At 36.4% G+C, this 25,043-nt stretch overlaps 2 protein-coding genes across 11 annotated transcripts; both read right to left on the reverse strand.

Annotated features, from left to right (window-relative positions):
* Window positions 1-1,602: 1,602 nt before the first annotated feature.
* LOC113540415 (DNA damage-inducible transcript 4-like protein) lies at window positions 1,603-4,109 on the reverse strand. Its single transcript, XM_026936903.3, has 3 exons — window positions 3,968-4,109; window positions 3,501-3,632; window positions 1,603-2,804 (listed from the first exon to the last, which is right to left on the reverse strand). The coding sequence occupies exons 2-3, from the start codon at window positions 3,589-3,591 to the stop codon at window positions 2,308-2,310; spliced, it is 588 nt and encodes a 195-aa protein (XP_026792704.1). The 5' UTR covers window positions 3,592-3,632; window positions 3,968-4,109; the 3' UTR covers window positions 1,603-2,307.
* A 7,009-nt stretch (window positions 4,110-11,118) lies between these two features.
* LOC117597194 (mucin-1) lies at window positions 11,119-23,841 on the reverse strand. 10 transcript variants are annotated; one of them, XM_034304084.2, is made up of 13 exons: window positions 23,646-23,841; window positions 21,383-21,457; window positions 20,529-20,582; window positions 19,762-19,815; window positions 19,000-19,053; window positions 18,234-18,287; window positions 17,261-17,362; window positions 16,256-16,321; window positions 16,107-16,145; window positions 14,237-14,332; window positions 14,099-14,126; window positions 13,770-13,846; window positions 11,119-12,083 (listed from the first exon to the last, which is right to left on the reverse strand). In XM_034304084.2, exons 1-13 carry the CDS (start codon window positions 23,692-23,694, stop codon window positions 12,070-12,072), a joined length of 762 nt encoding a protein of 253 aa, XP_034159975.2. In that variant the 5' UTR covers window positions 23,695-23,841; the 3' UTR covers window positions 11,119-12,069. The 10 variants fall into 10 exon arrangements, with proteins under 10 accessions (XP_034159975.2, XP_034159978.2, XP_034159977.2 ...); XM_034304087.2 differs by lacking the exon at window positions 20,529-20,582; XM_034304086.2 differs by lacking the exon at window positions 18,234-18,287.
* Between the last annotated feature and the right edge of the window lie 1,202 nt (window positions 23,842-25,043).

Raw genomic sequence — 25,043 nt, forward strand, 5'->3', positions numbered from 1 at the left:
TCCAAGTTGAACCATCAAGGTCGAGATGAATGTTAGGTACATATGGGTAAAATTAAAACATGAAACTAGTCCAGAAAAGGCCCCACAGTGGCAAGATTGCAGGTGTTATGTCACAAAAATTGCCATCTTTTTCTCATGTCTTAAACTCAAACCAAATATTCATAGGGATACCTAACTTGTACCTAGTACTTGCATAGTGATAATAATGTGATAGTCATTTGACCTCTGTCTGAACCATATTGCGATGTTCATTAGCTCATATCTAAAGTTAACTTATAAAACTCAGAGGTTTATATTTAATTTATAAAGAGCAATATATGTATATAATGGGCTACAGGGCTATATAGTATATGTATAAAGTGGCCTATGAGGAATCCAACATCTGCACGCAGTGCACACAAAATACACCAGACAATTACACACATGCCACATGGAACTGCACACCAGTTAAGCATTTCCGGAAACAAATCTCTAAGGAAATATCTCGTTTCCTAAATCACACCATCCCACTCTCTCCTTCACTCTGCTTACTCGGAGATACATCTGGGATCAACAGTTTTTCTTACAGTGTTAACCATTACCAATAAAACCATACTAACAAACTGGAAATCAAAGAGTAATATTAATACCGCACTTAATAATCGACTGCATAACAATGGAAAAACTCTCTGCCTCAATCAAAAATCAAACTACCAAATTTAACTCTATCTGGACACCACTCATCACCACTCATCATACACCAGGGAATCATTTTGCAATAGCTAACAATACAGTCCCTACAGACAAATCACATAACCAAAGCCATACCACACAACTCAAGCATAATACTCCCAAACATACACAACCAAATTACACACACATACATGCAACATTCACAGAAACCACAATTTATAAATATTATAAATATTAATTAACTCAACTGACATTCCAACAACCTGTTACATCCTTCTGTTACATGTCTGTTACATCCTACACCCACCACTCACCCACACTAACCTTTAAATACAAAGTGTAACACATCTACAAATATCAGTAAAGTAAGATGAGATGAATATAACTATTCTTTTCCAAACACCACATAAAGACAAGAGTGTGTTGGCATTTTAAAGCTTATTTCCACATACCTTTTTATTTCTTTAGCTCTTTATATCATTTTTACCCTCACTTCCTACATTCTTGTATAGACATGAATATTTAGAGCACCAAACAGTCATTGTGTTACACCCCTAGCATGTGGAATAGTATAAAGCATAACCCTTTCCTGTCCAATACATATAGCAGTAATCTGTGGTAGTGATTTAGCTTACCCAATGGCCTTCTCTAGCTTATTTGTGCAAGTGGTATAATTTCTACAGACCTGGCATGTTTCCAATTTCTCATAACTTTGTACTAAACAGTACATAAAAGAATTCACTCTTCAGCAAAAAAGGCATTTAGTAGTATGTAACAGTATATGCTGCTGAAGATCTAAACACACAAATTGCCAGAACATTTGTTGTATTACTCAAGGCCACAGTATTGCACTTTTGAAACAAATTATCAACAGTGCTGGTAGCCAAGGAGGTCAAGGTATGAAGACTTCAAATGAAACAAACCAGGAGATATATTCAAAATAGTTTATTGTCAAATAGACAAGAATTTCCACTTCCTGTAACAGGAACCTCTTAAAAATACGTCCAGTTATCAGAACAGCACTGCAAAGGTGATAGAAAAGACAGAACATGGGGAAAAAAAAACCTACAGTCAAGTGCTAAACAGGCACTTGATCAGATAAGCTTCCTAGAAAAGCCAAAAATTCTTTTAAACAATTGTAAAACATTGAAAACATTTTTACACTTACAGTGAGCTTTAATGCCTTCAACAAGCAGACACTCTGCAGAAAGCATAATACTTTCAGAAACATGCCCCTTTCCCAAACACTTGATATGAAGCCGTGCAAGTTCCTTTTAATATTTATTAAGGTGTTGGTTGCATACTAGTGAGTATCAGCAAGAATTAATGGCACAAAAATTTGTGCACTAGGAAATAACTGGAAATATGAATAAACACAGACAGCACAATTATGGTACAACATCCTATAACAAAAGACATCAACTCCACCAACATATCAAATGGCTCACTGTGTTAATCCACCTCCCCCAAAATAGAACATACAGTGAAACTACTGAACTAGTTCACATTAATAGTATAAAAAGTGCAGGGGGGAAAGAAAAAGAAGAAAAAAAAGAGCCGTTCAAAAGGCAGCCCTGTACATTCACATCCTGAAGTGTTGAAGTGCATTGTACCATTAAACCCCAGCCCAGTGGCTCAGCACTCCTCGACTACGGTACCAGCCGCTGACGAGTAGAGCTTCTTCTTAACGAGTCGGAAGCCAGGGCCGAGCTTGAGCGTGCGACGAGAAAAGCATGTGCCAATACGCAGGAAGTCCCGGAAGTTCATCCAGCTGCTGCCATCTTGTTTGAAGACCAGCGTCAGCTCAAAGGTGGGCACCATGCTGGCATCACAAACCAACCGTTCGAGCTTTGCACAGCGCCGCTGTTTACGCTGCTCCTCCAGCTCGAGGCGCACATCCAGCACGCAGCCGCGCAGCCCGCAGGGTTCACCTGCCGCTAGCCGCAAAACGTCCCGTGCCACCCGCCGGGTCAGCGTCTCTGGCACCAACACTCTTGTGCAATGCAGAGTGCTGGTCTTCGCCCGCGCCAAGCAGCCCTCAAGCAGCCGCATCAGCTGCTGGCACGCCCACTCCTCACAAGCCTCTGCGCTCAGGTACGGCTCAGCCAGGCAGCGCTCCCAGAAGTCCAGTTCTAAACAGTACATGAGGACAAAAGGACATGAGACCATCATAAAGTACTGCTGTTGGTTAATCCAAATCTTTGGTGTGATTTCAAATCACTGCCATTTTATCAAAGCAGCATTTACTATTAAAAAAGTAGCATAACTTTTGGTTATTGTCTGCTCTCCATTCAGACATCTCTTTCATAATGCTTACAGGTAACTCACAATAAAATTAATACAGGCCAATTAAAGTCTAGTCACCATTTGTGAAGGGTATGTGTTTTATACGCAACGTTCTTTGGGGCTTGTTTTTTCTAGGCAAGAAACCAGGCACATTTGGACTAAATTATGTTCCTGCGTTCACATTACAATTCGGCTCTTTCTTTTCAGACAGTGAGAGTAGCAAAGTAATTAAAGAGCTCTAAACTCTATGGGTATAATGCTGACCCATTTTAGTTTGCTTTAGATCACACCTGCATGAGAGCTGACATTTATGTCTGCAGCTTTAAGCATGATGATTTAGACTCAGGCTCACAAAGGAGCTGTGCTGCCTGAACAGCATGACTTCATCTGGCTGGTGACGTCACTGCGGCCAGCCTCTGCCCTGCAGCTCCGCATCCACAGCGCTGTAAACATGCACTTCAGCTACCACCTCATCTACATCAGGAAATGTTAACTGTACTGCTGCAAATGTAGAAATCTGGGGGAAAAAAAAAACATATTACCGTTGTCGATGCATGACTGATCGTATCCTCTGTCAACAAAATCCGAGATGAATTCAGAGCTTTTGTTCTTCTGTGTGCTTGTTGCAACCATTGTGAAAACCCTTTGGATTAGTTTCTTGGCCTTATAAAGTGCTGAAAAAGAAAAGAGATTTTTTTTAACATTAACATCCACTTTATCAAGCCACCCCTCCCAAAATCCAAACATTTCCCTAAATATTAGTCCAGTTTAAAGACAAATATAACTGCAACTATCAAATGACGCTGCAAACTAACAAAGCAAGGGATGACAGAAATGTGTTCATCTCATCTCTCAACCATTTGCATAACAAATTGGAGAAACTTCGAGAAAAAGTTCCAGCCCTTAACCTCAAGCAAACAAAGCTGGCTACAGTTACCTGTGTCACTAGCTTATTAAAGACTGCTAGAGAACAAAAACAAAACGGCGTAAAACAGGTACACGCACTTACCGTTATAAAATAAGTTAAAATATATAAGTCAGGAAAGTCTTCATATAAATACTTCAATCACGCATACACCCTCCAAACACACACAACCTTAACCATTCATACCAAATGAAAAAGCGAGAAATGCGCTACCAGTATTTATGGGCTTCCGCGGACAACGACCACACACCGTCCACCAATCAGAACAGAGTCTCAAATTCCAGAGACAGCAGTTAGGCCAGCCAACCAGCGCGTGCCCGAGTCGGGTGATCTGATTGGCCAGTGTCCACGCCACTAACCAATTGCTGTAAGGCATTTCTTGTTGCTATACCTCCAGTAGGTCTACTTTTCTACCGTTTCCTTCTAATACAAAACAGATGCTGAACTAAAAATGTTATGAGGCCAGTTTTTTTTAAACTGGGTTTTTTTTTGTTGTTGGGTGAACTGCATCTAAGGAGTGAAATTGCAAATATAATACAAATACATGTCATATCGTAACTGTATTGTATTCAGTTTTAACGGTTAATCTTTAGTTACATTTACAAAGTACACTGAAATTATGTTTGCCTTTCCTCAGATCCAGTGTCTGTTTAGGAACAGCCACTGACTGAAATGTGGCTAAGAGATAAGTGATTTCATATGATCACTTCCACCCATACTGTTCAGGTGTTTTTGTTTGTTTATTTGTTTTTTCACAGATTGCAAACATTATAATTAGTTTTATGTTGAAACATTTAAGCTTGTTCATGTTTGACCTCTTTGTATTAAAGAAATAGTACACTCTGATACTTAGACTTTCACAAAATAGGGTCATCACCCCTAAAGCTATGGTGTGTATTTTTTTACTGTTCAATATGAAAAAAAAAAAGAAATAATAATTTGAGTTTAGGGACAATAAACTACTGTATATCATGAGGTGCTTTAATAGAATTAATAGAAATTAATAGAAATAGTAATAAAAGAAGTTAGTACTGCGTCGGGGTCAGTATTGCGTCAGGGGTGTCCGGTCAGAACTGGCCCAACTTTAGGCACAAAAGAAGTCCAACTACATAGTAAGAGGCAGCAAAGCAGGTGAGAGAAAGAGTAATATAGTGAGAGTGTGAGAGAGTCAATATAGTCACTAAGGAAAATGGATTCAGGTGTGATGGAGTTTTAGCTTTTTTCCTTAGTGAACATGTGAGGCATTTATTTCTCCTTTAAATTGGTGGGAAGTTAGGGAATTGTGGTCATCCTTTATATCCTTGTTGTGGATATCGTAGATATGTATCGTTACTCAGTTGTGAAGATGTCTTAGCTAAAAGGATAGCAATCAGATTGACCGTCTCCACTGCATGCTGTATTTCAGGACTTCAAACCTCTGTAGGATATGTGCTGTATATCATACTGCAGAAAAGCAGTTCCATCATGGCAGGTTGCCGATTCAGGGGCAGTCTGCTGCTGAACCAGGCAGTCACAGTAAGAGCTAACCAGCTGACAGTACCTAAAAGAAACTCTTGTTGATAGGTGAAGGAGCAAAACCTCCTACAAATACTCAGTAACTGCGACCGCCACTTCTATAATATCAACCTAACAGATTATTTATATCCTTGGTTGTCTTAATTATTTAGGCATACTACTTAGTGCACTGTATAGTGTTTGGGACAAAACCTTGAAGACTTGTTGAATGTGTATTTCTTGGCATCTGCAGCCATGAGATCTGCACCCAGCACACTCCATGTTATGAAATTCTTCTGTGAGTTGCTTGTAATAGCATTTTTTTTTTTTTTTTACCAGAGAGGGTGAAATCCCTAAATCTTAAATCTAGCAGCTTTAAGAAATAAAATAGTTTATTATTAGCAATACATTCTTGAAGAATTTAGGGCCTATGTAAAGAATTTCGTAGTATTACCTGGTAACATGGTGATCACAGACAAATAATGAATACTGCACTGTATGGAATCCTAAACCATTTCATATTCAGTCAATGTTTGTCGGGCAAACAGGCAAATAATGTGTTTATGAGTGTATGACGTGATTCCTCATACAGTGGCTCTCAGTGACTGACAGTAGCCCACTGGTCAAAACCTCAGAATGAGGACATGTGAGATGTAGCCAACAGGTAAACCAACATATTGTTGGAGATGCATATACAGCACACTGCTGATACAGTTATACTGATCCAGCACAGAAGTTACAGGAGGTGTTTAGTAACCACACGGAGCAAAACAAGCTTATTATACCCTGCTGTCAATGCCTGTTTTCTCCATGCAATATGACCCTGTCGACTTAATATCTCTGACGCACACACACACACACACACACACACACACACACACATACATATGCACAGAGCCAAGGGTAATGGAATCCAACAGGTCACATGGCACGAACAAGATCCTAGTAGGAAAACAGAGTCACACGTATTTTCCTGCATGAAGAGGTTCCTCTCCAAGAGGTACACAAGCAACACTGCTGACCTTTCTGAATGGAGAAAGAGAGAAGGATACACAAGCGAAGCTTTAAAATACTATATCAGGGCATGTCTGACAACCTCAAGGGCCATTTGCCTTTTTCTACTATGAATGCTCTAAATGTTCTAAATGTACATAAGAACTTTTCTCCTCATGTCATGATTAAATAAGGATACTTAATTGATAATAACAGAACATTCTGTCTTGGTTAAGAAGAAGAATGATCAATAAAGCTGCATATTCATGGGTCTTTGATTTCTGTGCTGTATGTCTGTAATTTGGGTTCAAAGTGCTTCACCATAGTAAGAGCTATGAGCCACAGCCCGTCATTAAAGACTGCAACCTGAGAATAAAGAGCTCACAGTGTTTTAAGTGTCCACTGTCATTTTAATCCTTAAGGAGAAAATCCAGGGTAAGCAAAAGGAGGTATCTTCTAAAACTGAGAATAAATACAGTCATAAAAATGAACCACCTTTTATCAGTAATTCGGACACATTGACTTTTCTTTTTTTCTTTTTCTTTTTTACTCATTATTTTGATTATTACTTTACAACTTGTCTTACACTGACAAATTAATCCTTGCAAATTTCCTTTAGTAGAGTATAGTGATTCCGTATAACAATCAAAAAACTACCCAGCTGGCAATCACACGCCTTTTCTAATAATGATCAATATGTGAACGAAAGTTTGTATCACTGTACCAGTGTGTGTGCATGGTTTTTATTTCCTCCTCCACTCAGGCATATGGTAATGATGAGGTTTAGAGCAGTGGCGTGATGATGAGAAGACCAGTGAGGTGGGTTGAGCCTGTTTGAGTGTTTTCGTTCTCATGCTCATTTGGTCCACGATCGCTGCCTGTGTAGAATGGAGTGTTTTGTTCTCTGGTTGTTTTTCCTCCATCACTGAATGAAATGACTCATCAGCTTCCATCATATGTAGCCACTCCAGTTTTCTTAGAAAACTTCTGAGTGTTTCCATATCAAGCAAATGGATTGAAAGGCAGTTTTCCATTCCTGTTAACTGAGATTATTAGTATTAGCAGTGTCTTTAAATGCATATTCAAATCATGATATATACAGTGAATGATGCAAAGAAAACTGAGTTCTGCTGCCTTGCACAAAAAAAAAAAACAAACAAAACAAATAAATTAATTAATATATACAAATATTGACTTTGTTTCACTGATTACTGTTTACTGCTCTTTACAGTATTTTTTTTAAATGTAGAAACATTTAATACAACATTCTACATTATATATATTATAAATGTTTCTACATACTATAAAGAGCTATACTATACAAAGAATACTGTAAAGAGCAGTAAACAGTAATCAATGAAACAAAGTCAGTATTTAGTGTGATGACCCTTTGCTTTAAAAATTTATAAGTAGTCTCAGGTACAATTTGTGCAGTTTTATAAGGAAATGAGCTGTAAGTTTTACTGAGCATTTTGCAGAACCAGCCACAGTTCTTCTGGAAACTTTGACTGTCGCACTTGCTTTTTATTTCTGCAGCAAAATCCAGCAGCCTTCATTCTGTTTTTTTATCTGAAAAGTGGTCTTTTATGAAATATGCTGCTTTCTTTACTGACATACAAACATTTTTCTGTAACATTTAATTTTGTGCTGGAAAACTAATGTTTGGAAATCTAAAATGTTTTTGTACTGAATTGATAATATAGAAGTCATAAAATAAAAATTTATAACGAAGTTTGTACTAAAAAATAGGGTGCCTGAGACTTTTTAATTTAACCAAAACAATACTGTTTGCTACATACATTTAGAGATACCATGGTATGAAATGATCTCATGTGTTTTTATAAATTATGTGCATTCTAAAGAAAGATTAAGTCTAGTCTTTGTGGACTTAACTTGTAGGACTTAAGTTGTACCATTTCAGCTGTTATTTTGCTAAACACTTGTCTGATAAAACTAAATGAGCAGCTAATAGGCTACTCTATATCCTCCACCTACTTTAGGTTATATGATGATACAAATTCGCTGAACTCCCTTCTCAGGAAAGGAAATGAGAGTCAGTTTTGGTAGTGACAAACCACCACAGCTGTTGGTGATTATCAGTATCTTGCATAGCACAAACCTGCGTTCTTGGGTTGGCTGACCCTGAACCTGTCCTGTTATTCAGCTGGTCTGATCTGTAGCTCTTATTACAGTAGGAGTGCAAATGGTTCCAGGTAAAATCTCTCTAGCCAGTGGGTTCTGTGTATTAGAGCGGCCCAGATCTTGCACGGAGCTTCATGAGACTTACAGAGGAAGATTTTAGGGTTATTAACTGATATTAACTATTAAGATCATTATTATATTGTTAATATAATGATTATATTATCATTAACTTATCTGTTTGCTATACCTCCCCCACTCATAAATAAAACATTCATAAAGCAAACATGGGGCAGCGTGATTTCTGCCCCAATGAGCCTCATGCATTTGTTGATGTTCCCATTTTGACCACTAGGTATAATAATAACTCTACTGAGCTACAACATCTATAAAGTCGATGCAGTGCAACATTGGCTTATATCTGTCAAATATCAAACTTTTTTAAAAACGTGTTTGTCACTCAAAGGAGGTAATTAGTATTCTTCAATTAAATCTTCAATTTAAAATGTATAGGGTTGTGAATGAAGATTAATATTTGTTTAATGGCTGATGTACATATGATTGGGCTCTGTCCCACCTGCCCTTGTGGATGAGATGCCACTGAGTGTATAGTAAAGGCCTACCAGAACCTAGCTACATTTTACACCCTTTTACAAGCATTGTAACCTTTTATTTTTATTAAATGTATTTTTACTAAATGTATAAGGTTCTGGAATACACTATATTTATTGGATTTATTGGAATATACTATATTTCCTGCACAAGGTGGTGACACAGACTTATACAGACCAGACATGGTTTTTAATCTCGTGGTTGGTATGTCTCTTGCCTGACTGTGTGTTGATAGTCCCAAAACTCTATGTGTGTATATGTGCTTAAGGCTGCTGTTACCATTCCATTTTGGCTCTTTACATGACAGTCTTACATAAGCACAACCTGTGGCTAATTCTGTTGAAAAAAAAAAACCTCTCTTCTTTTGCCAGAGTTAAACTTATTTTCTCAGAGCTGAATTTAAAACAAACAGTCTGGCTTCCAGAACACAGATGTCTTGGCTTCATGTCTTATTAGCTACAGGCCAACACTTGTTCTTTACAACCTAGGTACTCTTAAAACCTGCGTCACTGAAGTTCTGTAATTCACTATTAGCAGAGCTCAGAGTTGAGTTACGCACATATAGTGAGGATTTAATACCACTGGTATTCAGACCTCACACGTAACTACAGATTTAAGTGGTATTCAGAAGTTACATAAGAATTACATGCACAAGGTAGAGTTGGCCAAAAACAGAGGGGCGTGTCAGTTATGCACGATTCTGACCTTTGTATTAAGCCCACTCTTCTTGTGTGAGCAAACAGCAGTATGACATCCAGTACCACTGTCTGTTTGATGTAACCACAGTGTGTCATGCTGAAATATATGTTTTTGGCTGTAAATACAATCAAGAAAACTATGGCCATTTGAGACCAATATTACACACATAAATATGACTATTAATTATTGGATAGTATTATTCCCTTAACAAAAATGCTGAAAATGATAAAATAGCATACATTGCATGCACACATTATGATTTCATTAGTTTGATTTAGTCTCATAGCTTCAGCAATAAAATGCAAAATAATAATATGTGCTGGATCAACTACTATTTTATAAGCTGCCAAATAATGAGGGTGGAAACCATATTGTTAAATTAAACCAAATGTGAAGTGATTCATTTGATAATTACAATTACGAAGGTGAACCTGAAGGTTGTGGGTTTGAGTCTCAAATCCGGCAGGGATTGTAGGTGGGGGGAGTGAATGACCAGCGCTCTCTTCCACCCTCAATACCACGACTGAGGTGAGACCCTTGAGCAAGGCACCGTACCCCCAAACTGCTCCCCGGGCGCCGCAGCAAAAAAGGCTGCCCACTGCTCCGGGTGTGTGTTCACGATGTGTGTGTGTTCACTACTGTGTGTGTGCACTTGGATGGGTTAAATGCAGAGCACAAATTCTGAGTATGGGTCACCATACTTGGCCACAAGTCACTTCACTTCACTTCACTTCACTTCAATTAGGACTATTTAGCCACAATACAGGCAATTTACCAGATGTCTAACGGATGTCTATATCAAGGCTTGCCATCTCTCATTCATATAAATGTATCATCATATTAGTCTTTTCTATTTATTAATTTTTAATTTTCTTGCTTTAATTTTACATTACATTTGAAAACAAACAAACAAACAAAACCCTGCTTGCTCATTAATCTGCATTCTATTCCCTGATTTTTTTTTCTGGCTTAAAGACAAGTGCTTGTGTTTAAAGTCAGTGACATAGATGCTCTTGAATAACCTTGTGACAGATGTTTGGCAACCTCAGAGGCATGAACTACACACAGGTCATTTTAATAATCTGAATGGGTTCCCAGAAAATTTACTTAAGCATGCATGTAAACCAACTCTGAATATGTGCAACTTTGCCCATGTAAATATTGACATAACATTTGGACTTAAGTCTCAAGCTCTGAATACGACCCTGTGATCGTAGCTCAGGTTGTATGAATGCTGCTACTACAGTTTAGGAATAATTCTTGTATATACATATAGTGTCTGACTGCTATTACAGTAATTTGTGATTATGATGTGGCAGACTGGGCACAAATTCTTTTATTAAACTACAGTGAGATAAGAGTACATGAAAAACACACTGCACAAAGCTTAAGAACAGAATTTCATTATAAAACCAGAAGAATGAGAAAATGTTTTTGTGTAAAACTTAATGTAGCTTAAGTGTTCAATGCTCAAGTCAATATTCATGCTCAATGTTCATGCTCAAGTCAATATTTGAAAAAGGGTTTGTAAGAGTAAAAACAAGTTACAATGAAATAATGTAAATGTCTTACACACTGTAGGCTCTATTAGTTGGGAATCCAGTGAATAAATGTTATGATAAAACTGGAAAAAGGTGATAAAAGGAGAATCCATTTGCTATTCACCACAATGTGGGGAGAAAAATGGAGTAATACATTTCTTTAATGTAAAAGAAATTGTTTTTCTATGGACATTTTACTGAATTGCTTCAATAATATTACAATAACATATGTCATATTTTAAAATTTCTTCAGCTTTCAAGTGTTCTTCCTTACCATTTGAGGAACATCTATCATTATGCAAGTTAAAACTGTTTAACAAAATTATATCAAATGATTATGTTTTTAAAAGTGTATGTATTACAAATATTGGCACCTCTAGAATTTTTTATGTACAGAAAATAACAGAAGCATATTTCCAGCAAAGGTATCACAATAAAATTGTATTATTTACCCATTTGAAATATATATATATATATATATATATATATATATATATATATATATATATATATATATATATATATATATCCCATATACAGTTTTTGCGCAGTAGTCATTGTTCATATTAATTAAGTTTGCCAATACACTCTATACATATACATTAATTGTAAAATATATCACTTCATTTCATTCCAAAAGATGATCACTGAAGTCTTCATCTTTTCAATCTTCTGGTATTTTTGGCTTGGGTCACTTTGCTTGCCTGCTTATTTTGCTGCAGCTGCACCAAAGTTAAAAGGATCAAAATTAATTTAAATAAACTTTCAAATCACAGTGTATGTATGTATGTATGTATGTACTGTACCAGGCCATATCTAGTTTAAAATGTATCAGCCACAAGAATGTGCAGCAAAATAAAAGTGCTTTCCTCTCCACTAGAGGTCACTAAGATACTTTAAAGTGGTCAGAAAACCCCAGAAAATATGAGCACAATATGAAAAACAGAGCTATTACACCTCATACTGACAGGCCAGTAAATGCTCATGTCTGTAGGACATAATAACTGTTAAATGATTTAATAAGTTAATACAGCATTATAATCACATAATTCTAGTTACTAAAGGTACTCAGCTGGGTAAACTGACAAGCTAGAGAAAATATGATTGTAGAGTTGTGTTCAGCTGCCAACTAATCACTATCTGGCACATGTAACATTCTGAGTCACCACATGGCTCCAAATAATTGCACTATATTTGACAGAATTGTAGCTATTCATTACTCCAACAATAAGTTAACAGAAACACAAAGACAATAATTGCTGTTTTTAAAGTCACAGTGCTTGTTGAAATCCTAGGGGATATGTTCTCAAATGCTGACTCTATTTCTCTTTCCAGAATCACAAGAGAAAAGAGATCAAAGAGAAAATGACTTTGTATGTGAAAAGTACAATCAAACATAATAAAGATGATTTATCAGCTCTAAGTGCAGGAAGTGCTACATGTAAACATATAAACAATGCAAATCCTGTAAAATCCCCTACTGCAGAGTTCACCAGAAAAGTGCAAAAAAAAACAACAGCAACAACAAAAAAAGCATTACTCTTAGGGATTCAATGACATTTGCAGAGTGCTACACAATAATGCCTCACCATAATAGGTTGTACCCGTCTGAGAAAGTTATCTATCATCTTGCACTGTATTTTTTTTTTTTTGCAGGGTGGTGTGAAGGGGAGAGGGGTGGTGAGATAAACAGAAGGAAACACTCACTCCCCTCACTCACTCCCCCACCAGCAACAATGACTTATTAAAAGCTCAGGCTTCCTTTGAGCAGCTGAACATGCTGGACCAGATAAATGGCAGTACAGGGTGGGATGTGGCCAGAAGAAAGGAGCACTTAAAATCACATCCATCCCTTTTACCCTAAACTGAACAAGTATTCTTTTTAACTGGGACTTTTTCTAAGTCGAGTTAAAGCAGGAGTTGTCTGCTGAGTCAAGTCATTACATGAGTAATGAGTCATTCTGTGAGGAAGTGTTACCTATGCAGAGCTGCAGAACTTTATTTCACAGCAGAAGAGTATAAAGAATGTTAGTGTTAGTTTAGAAGTGTTTCTAATCTGATCAATTAAAAACGCTACTCGCTTAATTATTTTTGTTTACTTTTATGGTTTTTTTTAGTCTACATTTTTTATGCTTTTTACATAGACAGTGTAAAAAGCAGACGACTCCCTGAAAAATGTTGAGTTAGTTGGAATATGACATCATAGACTTTTAAATAATAGCAGCAACTGATAATATAAGAGCCAAATTGTACAGTACGCAACAATAATATTCTCTTAGACAGGCCATGGCACAGTTTGGTCAGTTGTTTACTATATTTTCAAACTATCTGGTGAAGATAAATGTTAGAATGGCATGCCATAACTGAAAGCAGGAATGATTAACAATCATATAAGGTAGTAAACATACCATTCTCCTCCCCTCCTGATTTGACTCCCAAAAGCATGACCCCATCTTTGTTACTTTCCGTCCTTTGGAACGAAGCACTGAGATTTCAGCAGCAGCACAGGGGCAATAACAGGAAACAATTAGGACCCCAGGGAAACTATTTTACAATATAACGTCAGTGCAAAAATAGTGAATTTGTCTAGTCAAGTGGCTTAACATAGTTGATATTCTGTATAACAGTATGACAAACTTTCCAAGGAAGTACTTCTGTAACACTCAACATGATCTTGGCCATAGAAATAGTCACTTAGGGCAAGAAGGAGAGTTTCTTTCAGACACAACATACTCACTTCTCTGTTCCATGGTCCATGGTCTGAACTATGGTTAAACAAAAATGAAGAAACATCTTAGACTGGTTCAAATGAACAAATCCAAATCAAGTACAGAATAAAAAAAATACTCTTAATAGAATGGATTTTGATAGATACCTGGATGCTGCTGGACTTTAAAACACCTGAACTTCAAGTATATTCCCAAAGCCAAGACTGCAACCCCCAAAACCAAGAACCAGAGATATCTCAAATCTGTAACATAATGTGTTTACAGGAATCTGTACATTACATCCATATTCACTCATATGGCATATGCTTTTAAGCTCCCAGACAAGAAATTACTTATGTCAACCAATAGCTGTGATTTATTGTACTGTATTGTAATATCAATCGTGGTACGCCTGGACAAATGTAATTTATCTTAATACTGGATTGTTATTTGTTGGTCAGCATTTAATACAGAACACACCACTGACACTCTCAATGTTCCAGGATGAAAATTTTAAGGTCTTGTGGGCCAAATCTGTGTGTAAATTTTTTGACAAGCAAGATGGAACCCTGGGACACTGGTCTGCAAAATCATCGGACCTTAATCCCATAGCAAATCTCATAGAGTGGGATTATTCTGAACAGAACGTGAAATAGTGTGTTGAGCACTACACTACACCATACTATCTGAATTGTGCACACAGCTTGTGGGACTAAAATTGAGAGACACCACGCCAAGACAGTTATGGAATCCTCACTTAAAAGGATTTAAGCTATTTTTAAGGCAAGGGAAGACAATACGAATTATTAGGGAGGAATGACACGAGACAAAGTTTATGCAAATATGATCTAATTACACGACTTAAGGACATTTCTCAAGTGGCCAACCCTGGTTTAGTGATAGTCCTGAGGTAGTCCTGACAACCCCATTATTGGGGAACAGTTGGGAATCAACAACTACTTTACTAAACATACAGAAAGAACATTTCAATCAGGAACAGCTTATTTAGTACTCCCTACACTGCTGCCAAACATAATGTGCATCTTTACATGCAAACAAAAATAAGATTAGACCAAAAAGAGTTTTGATGTTGGAAACTTGATAAGATCCGATTAACATTATACAATGACATTTAAGATCAGGAAGGTACACAGACATTCCTATGAAACTTATTATAAAACAAAACCATCATGAAGTTATGTATCTTCCTTCATTATATTATGCACTTTGCAATCAGAAGTTTCTCCTGGCTGTTCTAACCCAAACTAACTAGCTATAAGCTTAGCTAACAGTCACAACACCATCAGATAACTAGATTTACTAGATTTACTAGATTTAAAGCCACATGCAACTAATACAGTACTATCACTATCTTGGTCATAGTCACAGCTATTACACTGCAAAAATGACATGTATGCAAGTGAAAATATATTGAATACATTGAATAATTGTTTAAAATTAGAACATTTATCTGCCCATAGAACAAGACTATTTTAAGTTTGAAATGAGTAAAAATGTCTAGAAATATGTTTAATAAAAATATATTTGGTCTGTATAATCTAATAGGAAATACAAGATAAATTTGAAAATATTCAAGATTTTTTTCTCTTGCTAAGATGTTATTTTTGAATGACAAAAAAGGTTTATGGACACATTACAATTACATTACAAACTAATGCATTAAGTTCTATTTCCAGATGTCAAAATGTACTCAAATTATTTAGGAAATAATAATAATTCTTAATGTAAACCTCTTCTAATCTGATTACAAGTACATCATGATTTTAATGGTTAATCAAAACCACTGGGCCAATTCCAATTAGGATGTCTTTTTTCAACAGTGTTACTGCCTTTGTGTTTGAATAAAGGTTGATGACAGCTGTGCAAATCGAAAAATCACAAATATTCAGTCAGGTCTTAAATATTCTAGCTATTCCAGGTTGAAAAAATATTTCAATTCAAAGCAAAGTTAGAGTCTGTAGGGAGTGTATGCTGCAGGTGTTCATCGATTTGTAACTGGCTGACATACAGACTTACCAGGTTTTTTAGGTACAGTCGGTCCTTCAGACTGAGGAACTATGGGAAAAAATAAGCATCCTCATATCTGCTTAATGTAGTATTAACATTTGGTATGAAGCACTTAGTTGTTATATGTTATGTGCATAGTGATAATTGGGTAAACTTACCGGAGTTTCCTCCTTTTGCTGATTTGTTGACATTATTTTCAGTAGGTGCAGCACTTCTATTCCTAGCTGAATGAGTGCGCAATTTACAAAACACAACAATTAACATGCTGTCAAAGATGCCACAAAACACTAGTGCACATTCAATCATTTTTCAATCATTAGGGTGCACTTTGCATTGTGGTTTAGATGGAACTGAATTATTCTCTACCAAAACACTCAGGCTACAATATACTGTACAGCAGCAGTCAAAGAGCTGGACATAACTGACATAAAAAAAGACATACAGTATATAAAGGCTTATGTATAAACACTTAATATGTTTAGACAAATATGAATAGTGCTGTTAAATAAGTTCTACACGTTACCCAGTGAAACCCATGTTATGGTATGACCTAGAGCAGAGAGTGAAACAAAAGCAGCCAGCAAGTGCTCATGTGGAAACCGACGGTGAAACACCTCAGCTTTCTATCTCATGAAGCTTGTTAAATAAATGCAAAAAAGTGTGAAAAGTTGTTTTAATCAAATGGTAATGGTATCTAAATCATGAGACTTTTCTGTAGACTTTTAATATGTGATTATTATTATTATTATTATTATTATTATTATTATTATTATTATTATTGCATAATTCTATACATGATAATTATAGTAAAAACAAACAAACAAACAAACAAACAAAAAAAAACACCACCACAACCCCCCCCAACACACACACACACACACACACACACACACACAAATAACTGTGTGTATCCAAACCGTTAACTTGTACTGCACATTATATACTGTAAATGCATACACTTGCATCAATGTATACACACATATACACACACACTTCAAATTATGACATTATTATTTGATACCTTGATGTTCAGTGTTTTTGGTGGTTTTGGGAGTGCTCGTTGTATTCGTTGTCTGTTGCCCATAGTAATCAGGCTCCACAACTAAATTTGTAATACAAAATTGTAATACACAACTCTACTGGTCAGTTATAGTGAGACTCACCATCTGGTGATCCTGTAGTTTGGACAGATTGCGTTGTTTTACTGGTGGTAGTAGCGCTGTCGCCAGACAGTGCTGAGGTATTACTGATGGCAGATGTTGTTCCTGAAGGGAAGTTACTCACTTGAAATTTCTTTTTTACAGAATGTCATTATTAGCAGGCATCATAAATTTATACATTTCCTGGTTGCACATTTAGAAAAATCATGCCAGCTGCAAGGCAAACTACAGGTGTGCATTAATGTGCTTGTACATTATTTACAATTTACAGTATATTATTTCTAAATCTAGGAACTAATTTAAAGTGACTTGTATGATGAACGGTCAAATAATTTATTCCTAACAATAGTTTTATTATTTAACAACAATGAAAGGTATAAAAGTTGCTCTGGTGCTTTAATGGAAGGAGACATTTATTTAAAATTTATAACACAAGATGTCAGCCAGTGTCAGATTTTGAGGTAAAGTTGTTATTTTACATTTTCCATCAAAGTGAACATCTCAGGAGAGAGGAATTTGTGCTTTGGAATTTCGTACTAACTTGACAAGCTGCATTTTTGGTTTATAGCTGTTATAACATAAGTGAAATCAGAAACAAACTTGTTTAGTGGACATTCCACACCATTAGATGTAATTATAAACTGATAAAAATGTAAGAATTGTAATCGTCGGGAAGTTGCTTTGGTATAAGATGAATTTTCTGTTGAAAATGAGCAACCTCAGGGTGGTAACACTAAGTCTGCTTCAAGTCAGGACTCATCACACCACCTGTCTTTCATTTAATTAGTGTGCATTTAAAATCTTCAGTGAAAAGGAACAATTTGACAAATATTACACAACTAATTGATACCTACAGAGCTGATGGAAAGTAAGCAATACACTCTTCATTCACTTCATGAACACATTATAAACACATTATAAGGATAGAGCTGAACGCAGTGGTGAAACTGTACTGGTCAGTCATAGTGACACTCACCAGCTGATGATGTTGAGGGTGCTGATGAAGTCTGTGGTTCTTCTGTAGCATTTACTGCAAATCAGTGAAAGAGGTTTGGCATTATTCATTATGCATTTAAGTGGCATCTTAAAAAATATGCAATTCCTGGTCTTATGTTTATAAAGAACATTGTTGTTAGCATGGATTTGGAAGAAGAGGTCTGTGCAGTCTGCCTCAAGTCAGGACTCATCACACCAGCTGTCTTTTATTTAACTAGTATGCATTTAACTTCTTCAATGAAAAGAAACAATTTGACAAAAATATTACACATTTTCATCGCCTTTTCAATTTTAAACTTTTTATAAATCATTACATAAGTTATATACATGGAATATCTGCTTGTAATAATGTCACCTTATTTATTTATTTATTTAGTTATTTATTTATAGTAGGTCTAGAGAATGATTTTTTGAGTGCTCAGTGTTGCTGGTCATGGGAGTGCTAGCTGTCTCTGTTGTGTTCTTCAGGCACCTGAACTGAATGAATATATACTGAATGAATCAGTATAGCATTTCTATACTGAATGAATATTCAGTTCATAATACACATTGTTTCTCTACATACATGACTTCTGATAGTTCTCTGAAATCATGTTGCCAAGCTTACAACTATTTAATACCCACAGCGGGGATGGAAAGTAAGCAATACACTCTTCATTCACTTCATGAACACATTATAAACACATTATAAGGATAGAGCTGAACGCAGTGGTGAAAATGTACTGGTCAGTCATAGTGACACTCACCAGCTGATGATGTTGAGGGTGCTGATGAAGCCTGTGGTTCTTCTGTAGCGTTTACTGCAAATCAGTGAAAGAGGTTTGGCATTATTCATTATGCATTTAAGTGGCATCTTAAAAAATATGCAATTCCTGGTCTTATGTTTATAAAGAACATTGTTGTTAGCATGGATTTGGAAGAAGAGGTCTGTGCAGTCTGCCTCAAGTCAGGACTCATCACACCAGCTGTCTTTTATTTAACTAGTATGCATTTAACTTCTTCAATGAAAAGGAACAATTTGACAAAAATATTACACATTTTCATTGCCTTTTCAATTTTAAACTTTTTATAAACCATTATATAAGTTATATACATGGAATATCTGCTTGTAATAATGTCACCTTATTTATTTATTTATTTATTTATTTATAGTAGGTCTAGAGAATGATTTTTTGAGTGCTCAGTGTTGCTGGTCATGGGAGTGCTAGCTGTCTCTGTTGTGTTCTTCAGGCACCTGAACTGAATGAATATATACTGAATGAATCAGTATAGCATTTCTATACTGAATGAATATTCAGTTCATAATACACACTGTTTCTCTACATACATGACTTCTGATAGTTCTCTGAAATCATGTTGCCAAGCTTACAACTATTTAATACCCACAGCAGGGATGGAAAGTAAGCAATACACTCTTCATTCACTTCATGAACACATTATAAACACATTATAAGGATAGAGCTGAACGCAGTGGTGAAAATGTACTGGTCAGTCATAGTGACACTCACCAGCTGATGATGTTGAGGGTGCTGATGAAGTCTGTGGTCCTTCTGTAGCGTTTACTGCAAATCAGTGAAAGAGGTTTGGCATTATTCATTATGCATTTAAGTGGCATCTTAAAAAATATGCAATTCCTGGTCTTATGTTTATAAAGAACATTGTTGTTAGCATGGATTTGGAAGAAGAGGTCTGTGCAGTCTGCCTCAAGTCAGGACTCATCACACCAGCTGTCTTTTATTTAACTAGTATGCATTTAACTTCTTCAATGAAAAGAAACAATTTGACAAAAATATTACACATTTTCATTGCCTTTTCAATTTTAAACTTTTTATAAATCACTATATAAGTTATATACATGGAATATCTGTTTGTAATAATGTCACCTTATTTATTTATTTATTTAGTTATTTATTTATTTATTTATAGTAGGTCTAGAGAATGATTTTTTGAGTGCTCAGTGTTGCTGGTCATGGGAGTGCTAGCTGTCTCTGTTGTGTTCTTCAGGCACCTGAACTGAATGAATATTCAACTGAATGAATATTCAGTCAACTGAATGAATATTCAGTTCATAATACACACTGTTTCTCTACATACATGACTTCTGATAGTTCTCTGAAATCATGTTGCCAAGCTTACAACTATTTAATACCCACAGTGGGGATGGAAAGTAAGCAATACACTCTTCATTCACTTCATGAACACATCATAAACACATTATAAGGATAGAGCTGAACGCAGTGGTGAAACTGTACTGGTCAGTCATAGTGACACTCACCAGCTGATGATGTTGAGGGTGCTGATGAAGTCTGTGGTTCTTCTGTAGCATTTACTGCAAATCAGTGAAAGAGGTTTGGCATTATTCATTATGCATTTAAGTGGCATCTTAAAAAATATGCAATTCCTGGTCTTATGTTTATAAAGAACATTGTTGTTAGAATGAATTTGGAAGAAGAGGTCTGTGCAGTTACATCCAGTGTGTTCCAACTAGTCATTACAACCGAGCAATGGGATTAAAACATTTGAGCTCTACTGGATGCATAACTCATTCATAACAGTAAATCACTTCTTTAACTTTTAACACACAACAGAAGGTGGTTTGTGATTGTGGTTTTTCTGGCATTAAAGCAGTTAGCAGTTTTCTTCATTAAACAACAAATTTACATTACTGTAGCGCATACATTTAGTGCATTTCTATACTGACACAGGCACATATCTTCCACTTCATTAGGCTTGATGTTTGATGTAGGACTGTGAGTTACGGGCATTGTGCTCTCAGATGTTTCAGCTTTCTCATTTGAAGGATCATTGAAGGAATAAACATAGAAGGAATAAGAATAGTTCCTCTACATATATGAAATCTTGTCTGTTCTCTGAACTAACACAGAAGTGATTTTATATTAAGAGTACCAATTTAACATTCTATTTTTGTTTATTCTATGAGCATATTATAAAGACGACCACAGAAATGGATACACTAGTTTCTCAAAAACATTGCTGGATAAGGATTCAAAAAATATTTTCAATTGATAGAGCGAGCATCATAATGCACACTCTATCTATCATTTAATATTATCCTAACTTTAAGATGCTGTTAGAGACTGGACCCTAGTCAATAAGAGTGAGACTCACCAGCTTGTGTGAAATTTTGTGGTAAATTGGAATTGGGGGAAGAAGTTGATCCTTCGGAAGCAGCTGACACATTTACTAAACAGTGAGAAAATCTGATGTTACTCGACTGAAAATCTATTTGCATATAGTCAAGATAAAAACATTGATAGGAGAATGATGCTAAACTAAAGATTCCAGATTGAAGCCAGTAGGGCGTCACAAAAATACCAGGAAATACTATTGTGTGCTTAGATTATAAAAGCTCATAACGCATTGTGCAATTACTCCATTAATACTCTTCTAAATAATTGCTAGATATTTCAAGGTATCTAGAAAGAAAACATTTACTATTCAGTTTTCCTCATAACTACATTCACTTACACATCTACCACTTTGTAGATATACAGTTACTGGGTGTATCTGTTGCTATGAACAGTTTGTTAGCTCCCTCTATCCCATTCATCAGTGGTAAGAGACCACCACTCACCAGATATTATTTCAGTGGTTGTTAATTCTCAATACAGCACTGACACTGGCGTGACGTAGGGCTTGATAATCATGGTGGTCCCTATCCACTGACACACAGAGTGGCAGGGTGGAGTCTACAGTCAGTCACTGTATACATACACAGTGTATCTAGTATTTTATACAGGTCTGTTGTTGATGGTGCCAACCACTGACACTATATAGGACTAATCAGACTGCACATGATGGTTTGTCAGCTTCTTATTCTCTCAGAACAGACGAATATTTTCTCAAAGATATGAAATAAGATTAACCAAAGAATTACACTTTAACATCACAATTAATTATAACCACTAATCCTGTATTACTCTGACAAACAGTTCAAGTGTGATGCTACTCATCCCCTTGGGGATCAATAAAGTACATCTATCTATCTATCTATCTATCTATCTATCTATCTATCTGCTAAAAGTTATTTGAATATACTGTTCAAACAAGGTGTTCATGTGCAGTTTGCAATCATGTGCCATTACAAGTGTGGCAGTGGAATTATTAACTAACTGTCAGAGAATACAGCTAAATACGTGTACCTTCAAAATGACTTATCTTCCTGAGCACTGACTCTGAAATCTGATGGGAAACGTTTGTCTTTTCATTTTGACACAACTTTATCTCGTGTAAGCTTTTCTCACTGAATGACATAGGATGACCAAAAGAAGAGTATTCCCTCATCCACCAGAGCAGACATCCTCTTTACATATGAGCAGATCTGTGAAAAGCTGCATCCTGTGTAACCCTGTTTCTCTCCCGAGAGTCCCCTAGGAGGTTCCTGTCAATGCTTCCTGCCCTTATTGTCTGGCCCAATGTGAATTCTAACTGTGTTTGATTTATGCTCTCCAGCCTGAAAGCTGAGGCCTGAACCTGGCTGTCTGGGGGAGAGAGAAAGTATCATAATTAACTAAGTAACCTATGCGGAGAAACAATGATGTCAGTGTCGGAATTTTGGAAGCGTTGCATTTACCTATAATCGCCCACAATTCAGTTCAACCACTGTGTTAAACAGACAGTGGTTAACTATAGGTTATACAAAGTCAACTATAGGTTATACAAAATCAAGACCAAATTACTGCTTTATCAATCAATAAAGATGAGCTTATATTGTGGATATAAATAGTTAGCCTAAAGTGATGATTTAAAAAAAAAAAAAAAGAAAAGTATTATTTATATACTGTGGACAGATTGATTTAGATTTCTTAGCCATTCTCAAGACTCTGGGTGTTGACCAATTTCCTGGTTGTGTTGATTTACAACGGAAGCAGATTTGCTGTAAATTTTTCCAATTGGAGGCTTGGTGGCCAATGCTGCACTCCCCTGTGAGAAACAGGGCTGTCTGGTTCCCGCTGATTATCACCACTTTCAGCCTCATTCCCAACAAGAGAACACCAGTTAATCACCACCCTGATATACTGATATAGGGTAAGCAAACATTTACAGATCTTGGACAGTCTACATTTAGCTTCTCACACCTTAAAAGGGTTCTTTGCTGAGGTATTCACATACTTTTGACTTATATGGATTTAGAGCCTGATCTTTATTGATTACATTCCACTTATCATTTAATTAAACAATGAAATAGCACCATTTTCCTTGTAAGCATACATCAGGTAACAGGCTTTCATTCACTAAGTTAAAGAAACTGCTGTCGTTCCACCATATAAAGACCTTCTACACTGTTTTATAATTTCCTCCTAATGAAAATACACTTCATTCTGAAAATGACCTCAATAATTTGAAGCACACTAATAAAAATGTTACTTACTTTGGAAGAGAAAATAACAGAAGACAAAGAGAGTGACCCTGGCAGCCATGATGTCCTTCTTTTGTAAGGTGCACTGAATATGATGGTTTCACAATGCAGCATCAGATAAGTGCAACAGGGCCAGTGTTCACTGGGAGACAGCCTCATATACAGTGTCTCTGCTGCTTATTCTGTCACTTCCTTTGGTTAAATAGAGGAAATACACCACCTTCCACTTGGATAGCGGACTCGACGGGAGGTGGAGTTTTTGGGGCGTGAATAAGCCGGAGCGAGAATTCCAAACTCTCTGAACAGGAACCCGGTGTCCGAGGCTGTGTTTGTGCTCTTTTGCACAAACTTCTTTCTGTTAGCTTTTCCTTCCTGGTCAGCTTCTGCAAGTGTTTTGGAGTAATACATGATGTATAGGCTTGTCCAGAAACACAATGAAATGTCTTGGATGTGTTCACTAAACCACTACAGTCTTGGTTCTTTGTGTCAGACAGAACCAGCCTGATCGCAGGTTTACACTTTTAGAAGATAAACCTGTGCATCTTCATCCTTAGACCTGTGACTTAAAAAAAGACCAACACATCTTATTTTAAAAATGGTGACCATTCCCCACTATTTTGACTAGGCAGCCCAGGTTTTAACTAGGTTTCTAGCTAGAATAGAAGGAAACTTGGGAAGAATTTATACCATATACCATACTCTGGCAGCCAGAATTTTTATAGCACATAGTCTAAGAATGATCATTTTTAAATGAAATATAAGTTGATGGTTAGTGATTAGTGAGTGGCATGGCGGTGTAACAGGTAACAATGCTGCTTGGTGCCTCACAGCCCGAGGGTCCAGAGCCAGTTCTGAGCTGTTTACTGTTTGTGCATATTTTCACATTTTCTCCTTATTGATTTCCTCTCGTTGTCTAATTCCCCCCCCCTATTCCAAAAACATGTGTGGGATACGCTGCTTCTGACTGGTGACTGGTGTGTCATCCAGGGTGTGTCCCCACCCTGCACTCAGTTGCCTTTAATCACCAAAGCTGTGCAGAAATGCAGATTTGAGGGCAAGGAATGATGCACAAACAAATCCATGAAATCTGCAACTGCCTGCCCTAAACTCCATCATAATTGCATAAGTGTCAGTAAATATAAATACTTTCTGTATTTGGAAAAAATGGAAAAAACGAATCTTTTGCATACTACATAAAAACTCTTACGCTGTACAGCTCTGTATATTTCTGTACAGAAACAGTTGCACTATGAGACAATTTTTTGCACATTACAGCTTTGTATATCTGTTTTTTTTTAACATATTCTATTTATGCATATTCATATTCTACATTTCATTCCTCTAAAGGTTGCTAAACTTTTTTTTTTTTTTTACATAATAGTCCACTAGTTTTATTATGTATCATTGTTG

This window comes from Pangasianodon hypophthalmus, chromosome 4 (assembly GCF_027358585.1).
Source record: "Pangasianodon hypophthalmus isolate fPanHyp1 chromosome 4, fPanHyp1.pri, whole genome shotgun sequence".
NCBI lineage: Eukaryota > Metazoa > Chordata > Actinopteri > Siluriformes > Pangasiidae > Pangasianodon > Pangasianodon hypophthalmus.